Source organism: Orbicella franksi, chromosome 13 (assembly GCF_964199315.1).
Source record: "Orbicella franksi chromosome 13, jaOrbFran1.1, whole genome shotgun sequence".
NCBI classification, from domain to species: Eukaryota; Metazoa; Cnidaria; class Anthozoa; order Scleractinia; family Merulinidae; genus Orbicella; species Orbicella franksi.
The window spans coordinates 19,722,074-19,738,681 of record NC_138157.1 but is presented as its reverse complement, the minus strand read 5'-3'; the positions used below and the strand labels follow the sequence as shown (position 1 = coordinate 19,738,681).

At 37.0% G+C, this 16,608-nt stretch overlaps 2 protein-coding genes and 1 pseudogene across 3 annotated transcripts; 2 read left to right on the top strand and 1 right to left on the bottom strand.

Annotated features, from left to right (window-relative positions):
• Nucleotides 1-28: 28 nt before the first annotated feature.
• On the top strand, nt 29-1,261 carry LOC145465433 (ubiquitin-conjugating enzyme E2Q-like protein 1). The gene has a single exon (XM_081449213.1). The coding sequence runs from the start codon at nt 207-209 to the stop codon at nt 945-947; it is 741 nt and encodes a 246-aa protein (XP_081305339.1). The 5' UTR covers nt 29-206; the 3' UTR covers nt 948-1,261.
• Nucleotides 1,262-2,400: 1,139 nt separating this feature from the next.
• LOC145465435 (SH3 and PX domain-containing protein 2B-like) lies at nt 2,401-5,067 on the bottom strand (annotated as a pseudogene). Its single transcript, XR_014041598.1, has 2 exons — nt 4,692-5,067; nt 2,401-4,121 (listed from the first exon to the last, which is right to left on the bottom strand). The product of XR_014041598.1 is annotated as an SH3 and PX domain-containing protein 2B-like (transcript).
• Nucleotides 5,068-5,467: 400 nt separating this feature from the next.
• Nucleotides 5,468-16,280, top strand: LOC145465421 (uncharacterized). The gene is made up of 10 exons (XM_081449203.1): nt 5,468-6,081; nt 6,196-6,266; nt 8,056-8,308; nt 8,979-9,103; nt 9,890-10,015; nt 10,474-10,549; nt 10,813-10,924; nt 11,372-11,480; nt 11,940-12,774; nt 14,931-16,280. The coding sequence occupies exons 1-10, from the start codon at nt 5,844-5,846 to the stop codon at nt 15,215-15,217; spliced, it is 2,232 nt and encodes a 743-aa protein (XP_081305329.1). The 5' UTR covers nt 5,468-5,843; the 3' UTR covers nt 15,218-16,280.
• The last annotated feature ends 328 nt before the right edge of the window (nt 16,281-16,608 follow it).

Below are 16,608 nucleotides of genomic sequence, written 5' to 3'. Positions count from 1 at the left end.
CAACTTGTATATGTGTCGTTTACTTCTGTGTTTATTTTAATGTCGCAACAGGAATTAATTAGAATTTAGCTCAGGAGTGTTTTAAGCACAGGATTGCTGTTTACCTTTTGAGACTGTTAAATTCCAAGCACGTATATCACCGATACGTGGTGTACCCTGAGTGTACTTCTCTCTTCCTTTGAATTTTTACTTACGGACGTTCAAAGATGGCGTCCGTTTTTCGAAAATTAGTAAGACGCGAATCACGGAATGCAGACGGTTCGGACAAGAATGGATGTAAGGCGAAGGGAGACGATCACAAAAGCCAAAGAAAGGATGGCGAGATAAGCAGTCAGCCTCAGGAGAGCAACGAAACAAGACACCTAAATTCTCATCCGGCAAAATCTCAAGGGACCAACAACGGTGTGAAAGTCAACGACGGCGAAATGTCCTCTTCGCATGCTGAGAGGGTGAGAGCAAAGCGTCTAATGAAAGAGTTTCACGATGTGACCATGCGATGCGATAACAAATTGTTTTCAGCGGAACTTGTGGAAGATAACCTTTACGAATGGAACGTAAAATTGTACAAAATCGACACGGATAGTTTGCTCTATAGGGATATGGTTGAAACTGGAACCAAGTTTATTCTTTTGAATATTACCTTTCCCGACAATTTTCCATTTGCACCACCTTTCATGCGAGTTTCAGCGCCACGAATTGAAGGCGGATTTGTTTTAGATGGCGGAGCGATCTGCATGGAACTTTTAACTCCCAAGGGTTGGAGCAGTGCTTACACAGTGGAAGCGATAGTGTTACAATTTTCGGCCGCGGTTGTGAAGGGTCAAGGACGAATCGACAGGTCCACTAAAAAGGCATTTTCTAAGAAAGAGGCAGAATCAGCTTATAAACGATTGGTAAAGACTCATGAAAAATATGGATGGGTAACACCACCAAAATCAGAAGGTTAGCCGGCTAGAGAACTGCGGAGGTCAAATTTTCATGTAGATACAAGTACATCCAATCGATTCCATCGGGAAAAAGTTTATTGTTCACATTTACAAAATTGCTTTTGTTGTTGTTCATCGGATAGCAGCATTTAACATTAGTGTTTGCTTCAAGGAAAAAACTTAGAGATTACAGTGGCCAGTTGGAGGAGTTTTGTTTTCGATTTTCAATTTTCTGTTTTAAGTTTGAAATATAAACATTCATCGTCTGTTGTGGAATTATTTGATGTGCGCAGATTTGGTATTAAATTTGTTCTATCACGGTTTTATTCTGATTTCGCGGAGTTTTACTCACAAATTTTTATTTAACTCTTGGAATCTTTTTAGGGAAATAAATGGGGGAACGATTTGGAATCAGTTTTCTACCAGCTGTAAGTTATTGTCCTACTAAAAGCACACCCTTTTCATCATGTGTGTTAATGAAAAAAATTGTAAAAATTTAAGCTTAGGTAAAATTGCTAGTCATTCAAACAATTAAATGACAAAATTGCTGTTAAAAGCTTGTAGCATTCAGTATGTAAATACATTATTTCCACATCTCACTTACATTTTTATTTCCTTGAGGCAGTGTTTTTGTGTCGTAGGATTAAAATAATTTTAAGATAGCACATACCAGCTGATGTTGTGTCCTGTTTCTGTCATGTTAAGAGGAAATTGCTTTAGGATATCGTCAAATGCCCAAAAACCAAACTGATATCAAATTACAGTGAAAATGTGAAACAACCAACAATTGAAGAAATGGACTGCTTTGGCTTTTATTGTGGCATGGGAAAGTTATCATAAACATTATACTGCCACCTGCAGTACACTAGTGGCAATACTTGTGGACTGCATCTTTTCTACATCCCAGACTGGAAGAAAGCAAGTTCGGTTCACTCAAATGTCTTAGAAATATGCCATCGAAAGAAATAACTTTGAAGGCACGTTATATATATGTATGCACATTATTGTATTAAAAGTGTTTTTTTTTTAGGCAGGATGTCTCAAAGGATGTAATTACCTTGTTCTGTTTTATGGAGTCAGTGCATAAAGAAAGCCATTAGTACAGTTAATTGTTATGAATAAATTTACCAGTGGGTTTTGTAATTTTAATTTTTTTTCTTCTGTGAAGAAGTCTTACACAGGTTCAATTTTAAGTGATTCTCTGCTAAATAAGTTTAGGTGTAGACTGATTTCTTTGCTAGTACCAAAGAGATAAGGCTACAATCTTGGTATGGTAGATATATCTTACTACTTAAACCAGTTACTGTTAGTGGATATTTTGCTGTAGTGCCCAATGTGAACTTAGTTAACACATTGTTAATAATTAAATAATAGAAATAACATTCCGAAATCCAGTCAATGAAATAGACCCAAATATTTGTAACTTAATATTGTATATTTCCTGAACTTGTCTGGTAATTTTATTTATTGTTTCATTCCAGTCACCAGTCTGTACAGTACATTTTCACTGTTAGAGAAGCTGAAAGAAATTCAAGGAAAACATCAAAATTATGCCAGTGTGTGTTGGACTGTATTATGTATTCATGTTTAGTTTCATTTCAGTTTTTTTTCCTCTGCAGCAGTTATCATTGTCATGCAACCTCATAGTAAATATTTACAGCAGACAAAAAGTTGTGTTTGAGGTGGGTTCCATTTCTGCCACTCTCCTGGGCTATGCTCCTTATCACTAGAAAGAAAATTTATGCAGCCTGCTCAATTCATGTAGGCATGTTTTTGATTGGCGGAAATTAACAATGCAAAGCTCATGCGTCTAGTTGTGCCTTAGGAGGAGGAGTGCAGGATCCTTTGTTGAACGGCGGCTGGTATCGGAACCTATGTTCCTTGAACATTTGAGCACTTGGTTGTAAATAGTCATAATCTCAAGAATATTTCAATGAACTATCACCATTACTATAAAAAAACCTGCATGTTAGATTAAAATAATGTAACTTTTAAATTCTGTAAACTCTAATGTCATCAAACAATGAAATAGTATATCACACGCATTGATGGTGCTTGCGAAACCTGCTGTTTCTCCAGGGTTCACGGACCACGTTCCAATTGGTTGCTTAACAATAAGCATTACTAAAAGTTGACTCTGATGCTAGACTTCATTATTTTATGCGGTGTTACATGGTATACATTTAGCATGTTTTCCGTTGACGTACCATGCCTAATGAATTCTACCCCGGTTGGAAGCAGATTGAGAGCAATACTGTTGAAGGTTGCAGGGGATTTAAGTTATCCTCCATGCAAGAGAAGTGATCTAAGACAAACTGTGCCACCAAAACATATGATAAATTACGAAGGTGTCAAATGGTTCAAGGTAAATTTTACTGTGGAGACATTGCACTATACCATAGAAATCGTAGGGTGCATTCCTTTGGGATCAGTGATCCAACATGGTCTGATCAAAGGAACCGGTGAATCCACTCTGGTCAGGGATTAATTGGCTTCTTTGATGTACCATGATCTGAGTGATCTTGGATCACTGATCCTGATCCACATCACCCCAAAGGAATGCACCCTTAGTTAGATTTCTTCTGAATCATTTCCAGGAAGACACACATGGTTTGCTTACACAACCTTACATGTAAGTTACCTCAGAATGCAATTTAAAAAATTGCTACGATCATTTATAAAAAAAAAAACATCTTGAACTTGCAGGGAATTATGAATACTCCTTGTTTGTGGAGACTGGAAAATATTTCTGCCGGTGTGAACCACTTGGCTTCTGCATAGGACTTTATCTGGCAACTTTAAAAGACTTCTAATATTCTACTGATTCCTGCAGGTTTTAGGCACTAGCTTAGACTTCTGATGCCTCAAATGTGGGATTCAAGTAGCTGCCTTGTCCACTGTCATCTTCATAAAGTAAATCTGCTCCTTGAAGTACCTGTTGGCCTTCTTTAACTGTATTTTCTGTCGTTGAATCCTTTGAATCACTAATATCTACATGATCACCCTGTCTATTGATTCCCTGTGGAAGTTGTTGAAACCACTCAGGATCACTTCGCTTTCTTTTCAAAAAAGACATCACAATGTTGCTTTGTGAAATCTTGGGAGGAAGCTTGATCAATTTTTTGACATAACTTTCAATCTCTGGTTTTCGTTCTTCCGCAAGAGTTAGATCACTTTTCCTAAGGATTTTTCTCCCTGAAAGTGAATTAAAATGCAGCATTAATTTACCATAAGAATAATGAGTGGCAGATATGAAATATAATTATTATTAGGTATAGAATTATGTTACAGCTTTCAAAGTAACTTGGAATGCTAAACATAGAAATGATCCAAAACTGAAAAAAAAAATTATCACAGCCTACTTTAAGTGTGATTATTTCACTTGGAGTTGACTCGCAAAAATAAAAATTATTTCTGTCCAGATCAATTTGATTCAGTGGAAGATCTATGCAAAGGGGCCGGGCCTTACCCTTAAAAAGTGATACAAGAGATGTGGGGTGGGAGTTGGAAGGCTTAAAGTTTTAGGAAGTAGGGTAGTAAATTTCCCAACATCATAGAAAGGTCACCTGCAACTGCAACCCCACCCCCTCTCCGATGAGGACACAGTGCTATATACATTACCCTGGCTCGCAAAACGATTGCTTCTCTTTTCAGCTCGTATCTGTCTCGTAGAACCGGTCTGCCAGTTGCTTTTTCGCGCCGAGACATGCGACTCAGGGGTATTCGTCACACTAATCTCGATGAATATTAAATATGCAAATATACCTGGAAGGTAAGGTATAATCCTCACAAATCCTCTCACGGTACCTCAGGAAAAGAGTCCAACAGTCCACATTGAAAATCAAAAACGTCATTGTAACTGCGCCAGATGACACTTAAAGAGCCATCCGACCACGTGAGGTTAAAAACAAAAGCGTATTGTTTCTTTCTACTCTTGCTACCAACCCAACGTTCCTTGATTGAGTCAAGTTTGGCTGAAACTACATAAATCATGGCGATCTTTTCATCTACACTGTCTATACAGTCGCTAACCACACAGACGTGACTTCTCCGAGGAGACAGCTGAGCTTTTGACCTCGAGAGCATTATCTGTGGTTTTGATTCAATGCAAATCACGCAAATTGCGTAACGCAAGTTAGTTTATGTCACGCTCACGTCAGAAACGACTTCCGGTTAAATCTTTTGATCGAAGTTCCACCGTTATCTTCATCCGTTTTGCTGTTTATATTTGTGATAAATACATCTGGCATCTGCGATAGCCGGATGAAGCCGCTTTCCTTGAATACTGGGAAGGAATGTAGCATCTCTGATCTAGTTCTTCACACAAATGCAAGAATAAACAAGGCGTAAAAGGAAAGTTTTTTTTGACACAGTTTTTTGTGGCCTAGTATTAAAGGAAAATTACCACTTATCAGTGAGGCACTTTGTTTCATAAAATATTTAATTTTAGTAAAGGGATTTAGATCAGTAAACGCCCTGCCAGCGAAACCGTCACCAAAACAAATTTCCAGAGGAACAGCTCACTTTTTTTATTTAATTGAAACGTTGACTTGTAATTTTCCCGCAAAAGAGAAGCTTCGTTAAAAAGTGGGAACGGTGAAAACCGTAAAACCAAGGAAGTGTGTAAGCGTATTAAAATAAAACGGGAAATTTCATTTCCTAACCACATCCCCAGCCGAGGAACCGGAAGTTATTATTCTCTCCATATATGGAAAGCGGTAATACACTGCCGCGGCTCGCCTCTAAACTAAATACAAAATTTGCATAATTTTTCCAGACAACAGTCTTCTTAAGTTCGCTGTACATCTCCGTCGGATTTGGCCGAAACTGAGAAGATTAACCTCGAAAATGTTACTGTAGGAAGTTGCCGCAATCTTCTACGAGGCCTAAGTTGCTTGGGCTCCCCCGCGCTAAGCCATGGCGGACCATTTAGAACTTGTGGCTGAAATTCCTAAGGTCGAGAAATTGACAGTACAAGATCGCCTAGAGCTGGCGAAAAAACGCCGTTCTCAACAGCTCAAACGATGGGACAGGGAGAAAGATAAAGAACTCGGTCCACCACCGCCCAAAAAGCGACCTCACCGAGCGAAACCAGTGAAATTCGAGCCCAGAATTATTCTCCTCGAGGCTGCCTCTAGGGGCGATTACGACGAAGGTTCGTACACAGCTAATCTGGCCTTTTGCCGTAAAGTTTATTCCTCGATGATAGTTATGTCTTGAGCCTTTCTATTTATAGGCGAATTTTGAATTATTGATGTTTCTTATCCAGTGAAAAGGATGCTTGATTATGGTGTTGACCCAAACTTAGCGAATGACGACGGCCTAACATCGCTTCATCAAGTAAGTTGAGTCTCTGTGCAGGACCGATTTACTTACCTAAGTATGCAGTCTTAATGGGATCTTGTTTTGAATCGCTGCAACTCAATAGGGCGCGATATTTGTCAGCTAATTTCCAAAATGCGCTATGTTTGCTTAGTTTCACTGTCAGAAGATCCGTGTTTGTTTTACTGTTGAGCGAAATTAAATTCACTGGAAAATTAATTTTCTTCAGTGGACCACATGAAATTTTTCTTGTGTAAGATTTAAGGGTGTTGATTCCTTTTCCCAATATATCATGCCTTCCAAAGAAATCACTGCACAGTTATAATTCTATTAAAATTTAGATTTGATATGCTTTATTGAAGTTACTTAACTAGTAAGCTTATTCCAGGCAATGGGAAAAAAATACATATTCCACCTAGAGAATAAACCAATATAATTTTTATATTGCTGCCTTTTCCGGTCCATTGCTCCATGGATTTTTAAACTTTAACATAAAATTGTTTTTAATGTCAAATTATGAGACGATGTAACAGACCAGAAAGTCATCTCTCATCAATCAGTTTCATTCGGTGTAGAATACTTGATCTCATAACAACTTTGGTATGTGAGAATTTTTCAGCTGTGGGCTGACTATAAGTATTTACTTAAATATATATTTTTTTTATCTTCTTTTTTTAAACGCGGAACGTCTGCAAATCGCAATTATTTCGTTCTTACTCTCCGTTGGAATTTTATTTACTTAAGCTTAGACAATTTTTATTATCCATAATTCTGTTTTTTGGCCTCTCGTGAATGTCCGTTTAAGATTATGAAGAAAACTGCGGGTTATCCCGGAGTAAACAAGACGTGTTCCTTTACAGAAATTTAATTATTTTGAAAATAGAAATCGTTGTTGACAAAGCATATTTTTCAATTATACTTGCTTTCATTAAATTACTGTAAAATTTAAATTTTTAACCTTTCTTTTTCTTTTCAAGGTTATCTTTAACGAAGTTAGGGCAGTTAAATTTCAACTCTCTTGTGATCTTTATAAGAGAAAAAATTAGATCATGTAAAAACAAAACATATCAGATCTCTGTAATGACATCTGCTCACCTAGTAAGCTAAAGATGATGAATGACTGTCACTTAATAAATACCACTTGAAAGTTAATAAGTGACTTACAATCCATCATGCAGTCCCTTTTCCTTGTTCTTCATAATATTGGTATAAAACCAACTTTGTATAAAATATTGTATACTAAATCAGAGGGTCCTAGAAATACAATTTTGTGATGGGCACAATTTTTCTCCAAATTGGAAATGTTTTTATTTTTTGGCAAGAGAAATTACAAGTTTTTTGGCTGGTGATAACATGAAAAATTTTTGTGAATACTTAAATTCAATTACCCACTAATTTGGTGAAAGGCAATAAGTTGTAGGCCAGGTAGCTTGATTTACTTGTATACAAAATTAGTTTTACCTACATTCAAATTTCCTTTTGGGTTTTAAAGGTTTTGGTGTCTTTCCTATTCTTCAGTTTGTTTGTACACATTTAGGCAAGATATGACCACATGAGCACCTTTTTATGTGTACCATGTTATCTTGACTACTATCACAGTAATTTTTGTACTTTAGATGTTGTTGGACCAAATTTGAAAAGCTGAGATTGGTCTTGGTTTTGAATAAGAAATGTGATTGCTAATACAAAATTATTAATAATATATTATTGATATATAATACAATAACTATTAAAAAATATTTTAAAGAATAATAAATATTGTAATTTACATGTGTTATGTCAATCTTTTTCTGCATCGTTAAACAAGGCCTGCATAGATGAGTGTGAAGACATAGCAGAACTTCTCGTGGGTTATGGTGCTGATATTGATGCTGAAGATCGAGAATTGTGGACACCCTTACATGCTTCTGCAGCATGTGAGAACTTTGCCATGGTTCAGTACTTAGTAGGAAATGGCGCTAATGTTGCTGCTATCAATGCTGATGGAAACTTGCCTGTTGATTTGGTTGAAGAAGATGAAGAGCTAAGAAAGTACTTGCATAATGAGATGAATAAACATGGTAGGTTACTTTCACCCCTAAATGCTGCTAAGAGTTCACAAGGTAGTTCATCAAGATCACTCTTTATCTTCCCAGGAGGGGGAGGTATCCATATGAAAAGGCCAGGAATCCTCATCGTCTGGCTAAGGGGTATAAATCAAGGATTCTGGTCTCATTTTGGGTGTTGATGACAAAACGCCCCTATTTTTAGCTGTCAAAGTAGCTTTTAAGGTGCACTCAAAAAAATAGAAACCAAAAATGCTCTTATCTCTGTTTGTTGGCTCGATTTTCGTCGGTCTCTCAAGTCCAGTCTACTAGCGCGGGCTCCTCTCCTGAACAGTGGCTGGTAATCAAGCCTATTACATTTTTAGTGGTATCTTTTAAGGGTCAAATAATGCTTGAACCACGCCCAGGTTTGTCTTCTTTTGGGGCTTCAAATTTTACAACAAGCATCCCCAGCATTTTCATAGCCCCCCGGCTATTTTACCTTGTTGTGTTGACTAAGCCCCAGTGACAAACAAGAAACTTCTCCAGCTAGTTCTGGACCAACACAAGATAAAGACCAGTAGGGCGAATTTGTAGCTTGATTTGGCTATCTAATACCCAAAGTTCAGTTTATGAGAGTTTAACAGTATACCTTGATACTGTAAGTAGCAAACTCAGTCCAAGGTAAATGTGGTCAAATTTTCAGGTTTCAATCAAGATAAAGTTGATGAACTAATTATACTGAGGGAAACGCGGATGCTTGAAGATATAAAAGATGCCATCGAAAAGAGAAGGGACCTGGAAGTCAAGGATATGCAGGGCGCAACAGCAGTAGGTTTCAGTATGGTAGCATAAAAAGTTGTGATGTGTTTTAAAATGTCTGTGCATAATGTACCAAACCACTCCAACCAAGGGTTTGTTATTGGACAACTTTAGTTTTCATGTATTTTAGCATCTTTCTTGTAGGTTTTTTGTTCCTCAAATTCAGTTATTAATCTTGTCTGTTTTAATTCTCTTCCTTCCTCTCATCAGTTTGTATTCACTCTGCTCTCAGCTGGTAAAACTGGGACACTATTTTGTAAAATTCTTTTTTTTTATGTGTTCTCTTACCTTATTTGGTTTGGTGTCAGAGCCAAATAATAACCAAAAGTTCAAAGGGAAAGAAAAAAACTTTGAATCTCAGTAACAATTTTAAAACTTAAAGATTACACTGTTACCCAAAATCTAAATGTGAAGCAGTGTATGGAATTAGTATAGGTAATCATGTGAATACAAATGCAATAAAAGGATTATTTTGCACTACAAGTGAGGTTTGAAAATTCTCTCAAAATTGCATGAGCCTTAGGTGAGTGCAATGTTAAGGAATTTTCAGAAATCACTTGTTTTCTAAATCGTCAATTGCTCAATAAGTTTCCAAACAATTACTAGATAAATTATATAACTGACAAAACTACAAACATGCACACTTAAATTTGTAATTCACTGAAAATTAAAAATTCAACAATAAATTTGCCTCCTTGCAGCTGATCACCATGAAAGTATTTTCTCATTCCTACAGGAAATATTTAAAGATCACATTGTCCCATCAAATGTGATTTTACTGTATTCTATTTTCAGTTGCATATTGCTGCAGCCAATGCCTATGTGGAGGTGTTGGAGTTCTTGCTCGAGAATGATGCTGATGTAGAAGTTGTGGATAAGGATGGCTGGAAGCCCATTCATGCAGCAGCTTGCTGGGGAAATGTGAGTGAAACCAAAGAGCTTTAATTTACTTGATGTCATGGCAGCTGTATTTGTGTTCGAAAAACCTGAAATGTTGTATTGTTTGGGAACACTCAAGCAGTGTGGCTATCTTAAAAAATTACTGCTGAAATCATTTCTCCTACTGTATGAGAGTTCACTTCTAGTTAACTTGTTTCCCTTTAAGTTGAATTTGATTGAATTCTTTCCTTTCTCCATTGTTTTGATTAAAAGTAATTACAAGTAGATTCTCAGCACAATCAAACCTTGTTACAGTTGTCTGGATTCTTTGGAACCAAGGTTTGCACTGTTCCTGGAACCTAGAAAAATCCTTGAAAAAATATGTACTCTTGGAAAACTCCTAAAATGTACTTGAATACCCTGAAAATGCTGCTACATTTAGGTAACATACAGGAACTCCAAAGCACCATGAAGCTAAAGTTAAAATTTGGATATTGTAGGAGAAAGCAATTGAGTTACTTGTTGAACATGGGGCAGATCTTGAAAGCCGGACACCTTACGGTGAAACTCCACTTGGTATGTAAAGAATAATTCTGCTTGTGAGTTTGACACATTTATGTATGAAATATTTAAAAATGCTGTTTACATGTATAAACTTGTAACCTGATGCAATTACTTGAGGGGGTTTTAGAGAATTTGAAAATGCTTGACTGTGTAAACTCTATATTCTCAAACACCCTCCAGGTGTTTATCTGGCTATACTGTAAGCCTACAAGCCATTTTCCATTTCTTATTATAAATATTACATAGTGTTACTTTAAATTATCTTCTCTCATTAGATTTATGTGAGGATGCTGACACAAGACAATTCATTATTGATCTCAAGAATAAAATGAAGACAAACAAGTTTAAGGTCAAGAATAACCGAAGGAAAAGAAACAACTCAAGATCGTAAGTCATGGAATGTTCTTATAACGTTGACCACCTCTGTCCTCAGACAGCTGTCCTCTCCTGTTCTCATCAAAGTACAATATAAGGAAGACCTTTTAGTAGTCTAGCAGTGCGACAGGCCACCGATTATTAACTCCCATTTCGCTGGCATGAAGAAGCTAAAACAGTATTATGACTCCTCCTGGATAAGATGCTAGTACATCAAATGCTTGTACCCTCTCCTCATTTTATCAGGTTTTCCAGCAAACAGTTCATGTACTGCATGCTTGTTTACTTGGCTGTTTATTATCGCATGGAGAAAGGCACTGTGAGAGTGAAGTGTCGTACCCCTGGACTTCAATATAAAGGTGTTTCAGCTAGTTTCATTGTTGTTGTACGGAAAAACTTGTTTTACTTTCTACCTCACTAAAGATCCATCTGAAAACTTTTTTACTGTTTGTTTTGTAGGCTGTCAGTCAAACGGTCAAGTCTGAAAGAAAAGATTTCAATTTCTCAGAATGAGGCAAAAGCAGAGGCAATTCTTCGACAACACCCTGAACTGGCTTTCCTCATTACGGTAAAGCAGCCTTCAAAAAGGGGATAGGGAAAGGGAATGAAACTTGGAATGTCAATACATACATACATACTTTATTTGATCAGTAGGTGGTCTATATTTAGACAGACAGACAGACAGTCACAATAGTCTTCACATCATTAAACAGACACTGTTAGCTTTTATAAGATGTCTCTTTTTATGTGCCCCATCTGACTAGTTACAGAATTTTTGAGGGTAACAACCTAAAGAATTTTGCAGGTTAAATCCTCAAAATTTTTATGTGTGCTTAAATTAGATTTTTCTTAAGCTGTGCTAATGTTAATGGCTTTCAAAATTGATGTTATTTTAAATATGAGAATACCAACTCTGCTGTCTAGCTTGGTCATAGACAAGCAAACATGGTGTCAAAGTATCACTGTTCTCTGATCTAAATTGTAAGTGCTAGACTTTAAAATGTGACATTTTGATTTACATCATTAGAAGGACAAGAAGATGACTGATGAACCAAATCAAGTGGATTTAAATGCAGAACAGAATGATTTTATACCCAAAGAAGAATCTCCTTCACCAGTGAGAACACAGACAGAGGATGAAAAAATAGAAAATACTGACACGCAAATGACAGAAATCACAGTGTCAAAGAATTATGAAAGAACTTCCCAGGTTGAGGAAAAAAGCACCGCAAAAATAGTTGGTGTAAAAGTGATAGGACAAGAAGGTAATGAAAAGGAGAATAGACCTCTGGCAAATACAACAAGTGATATATTAAAAGGTGAAAAACCTAGGGAGCCTGTGACAAGGGAAATTGCTCCAGCACCTTTCCAAGGTACCACATCAACAAACATTCAATATAAGAGCAAGACTGAAACAAGAGAGCAAGTGTCACAAGAGAAGAAAATCCCCAGGCTATCAGAAAAGATTGAACCTCCATCATGCCCACCTCCTCGATCACCAACGGCAGGTCGTCGGCAACTACCAGCCGATCCAAGGGGACAGCAAACAACAAAAGAGAATAGCACAATAAAAACTAGTAGTCACAGTAGTCAAGAAGTTACTGTAACAAAAGAGCAAAGGACTCCTGCAACTAAGCCTTTGTCTGAACTTAGCTTCAACTCAAATGCAACTACACAGTCTGTTACAGCAGCACCTAAATCAACAAAGACACGTGTTGCACCTCCAGTGCCACAATCTTCAGGAAGCACAAGTGGCAGGAGTCAGGTGCCATCATCTGATACTTCAGGTTACCCAGAGTCATTTTCCAATCGGAAATCAAGAGATTCACGGGAACTAACAGAAACTGCTCTGCAACAATTGGGTAAGTTAACTTTTAACTGAGATGTTTCTACTATGTAGTATGAATTCATGTTCATAAAGAATGTATTTAACATTGTGTACTGCCTTCTTCATGATTATGATTGTACATGTTACTGACAAGATGAGGGCAGTGATGTATGCTGTACTGTTAGTAACTTGAGAAATTTGGAGGGAGCAACATAACCTGCAAATAGGCTCCCAGCAAGGGCAGGAAAAAATTTTCCAGCGAACCAGTGCAAAAAAAAGAATTTGGCAAGCGAAACAAGAATTGTCTTGGGAGGAAGCGAAGGTAGGGAGGCCTGTGGACATTCTATTGATGCTGCCTTTCCAGGATACCAGAATCTGGTATCATTATCTGATTGGATAAATCACTGATTGTTGACAGCTTTTCAGATAAATAGTTGACAGATCTTAACAACAGCTTGTCGATTTGCATAATTTTTGCTGAGACTGGAGTAAAGTCTTAACTTCTTGACTGATTTGTAACAGGCTAATCACCAAGGGTGGACTGGGGCATCAAAAACAAAGTATACAGGTTCCCTACCCTGCCCCACTTGCTTTGCTCGTGAAATTCTTTCTTTCTTTTTTTAAGGTAGGAGGCTCATTGGGAGCATGTTCGCGGGCTAGGGGCAACACAGCGTCATGTCACCAACTGGAAATATAGTACTGCACTTGTAAACTCTACCCTCAATTCCATGGTTATCAAGTGATCAAATCATTTGAACTCTTCAAAAAGTTGTCATTAAGATGTCAAAAATTAAACGGAACTTTGTTTAGTGACACCAATCTAATACGACACTCATCAGTTTAACAATAATTGAAGGCTTTCGTGCAAAAAGGGCATATGTAGCATTTTCGAGAAATAACGTATGCAAAAAAAACTCAGTTTTCCGAGCGGCATCTTTTGGAGCGAATCCTTCCAAGGTGGATGTTGACGTGGCGCAAACTTAAACAGTTACTTTTAGCAGCTTCGACAGCACGTTTTTTTTTAAATAGATGTTTTGATTTTTGAAGAAGTAGAGAAATAGACTGGAAAAAAAAAATTGACTGACCTCGTATTGAACCGGTGTCACGACAAAACAAACTTGCATCCGGCCAGTTCAGCGCCTTATTTGCTTACGCTAACAAAGCAACAGTAAGAGAATGGCGTAATTATATGAATAATAAAACTAGCGGCAAATACCATGCTTTGGTGACTTCATCATTTAGCAAAACAAAGGTTTCTTTTGTTTTTCGCTCAACAAAAGATCTCCAAAAGATACCCTTGGAAAACTGAGTTTTTTGCATACGTTATTTCTCAAAAACAAAGCGCAAATCAACAAAAACAATTACGCAATGATGCTTTTCATGTCAAAATAAGTCAGTCTGCCAAGAATTAGCTCGATCCTACAAAAAGTAAAAATTGGCCCAAAATGCTACATACGCCCTTTTTGCACGAAAGCCTTCAATTAGAATAATCATTGTATGAAATAAGCAACTTTTTAGTAGTTGTGCTATAAAGGAATTGTATTGTGATTAGTAATAGAGACTAGTCTAGCCATGAATTTACGTGGAAAGCAAGTTACCTACAATTCATGACAAAAGTCCTTGGCACGCCTGGATCAGATAGCACAAAAATTTGTTGACAGGGTATTTTGGGGACAATACCTAATGATATCACTAGAATAGGGAACCCCCTTCCTCCTGACAATGTTGTAAATGAGCAATGACAAATAATAAACAACACTGGAGGAGGAGGACAAACTGGTAAATTTCCCTGACAGATGTTGCAAAAGTGGGAAGGTGTGCCAAGACTTTTGTTGGGGATTGTAGCAATGTTGGCACAAGGTCAGCCATTCCAGAAAGATAGCCATTTAAATTGGTGCCATATTTTGCCTGTATTGGTATTAATTTAGTAATCGACTATTGGAGTACAATGCAGATGAGCAATTTTGAGCATGAAACCAATTTGACATTACAAGCACTATTACTCTGAATTATACTGCACATGGTGTAATGGGCACCCACTGGATTGAGGGCCAATTATGTGAAAAATAGGCTGTGGAGAACCAATCATACTCGGGAATTTTGTGATAGATATGATAAATAATACACTACTGTCTACATAAAGAGCATTTCTTGAACATTAAAATGAGATCATTATTTTCTTAACCACAGCAAAAGACTTCAAGGAATCCAAAGTTGTTTCACCGTCAGATGTCAAACTGTCTTCACAAGCTGTTACTGCTAAGTACACTCCAAAGCCAACATCACCACCATCAACACAGCATAATGATACAGCTGCAACACTTGATGTTTCAAGTGAAACTGCTCCAACCATGAAATCACCTGTTACAAACAATGTAAGCAATAGCAAAGTGGAAGAACCAAGAAAAAAATTTAAGCAACCCACTGATGCTGAGGAGGTTGGACGGCACAAGAAATCGTGCTGTGTTCTGATGTGATTAGAAGGTACTCTGTACCTACTTAACTTGATGTTCAGCATCATAAGATGATGCAAGTTTGCAGAGTCATTTTAGAGAAAAGCACACTAAGTTGGAGCTGCAAGATTTCAGAAATGTTTAGGAACTAGATGGACACTTTGCAGAGCAGTTTGAACATTCTTAGCTGTGAGAAACAAAGATTTACCTCTTGGTGAGTAAAGTCTATTGGTTCAGGTGTGATGTGATCTAGTTCAGCAAAATGACAGGGCCAGGACACAAGAGAAGTGAAAATTACACCTGATGTTCACCTTTATCTACGGAAGGTCCAATGCATATATGCACAGTGGGAGCCAAGATTAAGACTACAGTATACATTTTTCTGAGAGCTTTTTGTTAACTACTGACAGTAGCTATGATTATATAGAGACTTTGAAACCAATGCAGGAACTGTGAAACTATCTACATGTCCTGATGAGATGCAAGTCAGTAGGAAAAGGATCTAGAAATTTAAATCCTGACATTGTGGAGCTGTAGCATTCTAAACGGTGATAAGACTTTGTCATGGTCACACTTTTTTAGGAACCTAGTTTAGTGTAAGCAATAGCGATGTTGAAAATTATGTCACTCTACAAATGTTTGATGACATAGAGACATTAATTTACAGATACAGTTAAACTGGAGTGTGGAAGGCAGAAGGAGGCTGATATAGAAATATGTAAATTGTCATTAAGAAGTAGCTCAAATTTCCTCAAGTTTAATAATTTTTAACATACTATTAGGTTTTTGGAGGCTGTTCAGCATCTGAAAGGACTGGGATTTTACCATTCAGCAGTCAATATTGCATTGTTGTTAATAATTAAAAATAATGTTTTGAACAATTTTTACAAGCATTTTCTTCTCACTTTCTGTTTATTTTTTACTCCTGCTTTCACAGATGTTTCTCTTTTATATTAATATAATGTTATTGCAGCGATAGAGTTAATTTATGAGTGCAGTTCAACAGTTTCTTTTATAAGTGTTTGTAATATAAACGAAACAGAGAGAAAGAAAAAAAGAATATGATTAAAAATGTGCATGGTTGGAAGTTACTTCACAATTTTTTTTTCAGACTGTTGTTAATCTTCAATGTGAAAGATTCATTATTTTAATGATCCTGGGATTTAAATTTTATTTTAAAAGTGAGCAGCTCATAAAAATGGAGAGATTGATTACATCAAGAAAAGCTTCCATTGATGTTGTAAAAATGTATGGAAATTCTAGACCAAGGAAAGAACCTTCTTGTTTACCATAAATTAAACTGGATTCCAGTCAACAGAGCCCCTGGGGGAGTGGAAATTGGTTCCAAAAATTGAGAGGTTCAAAGCAGACAAGGTTATCTGTTTAACGTATTCTAACTCTTTTGCAAAGGGAAC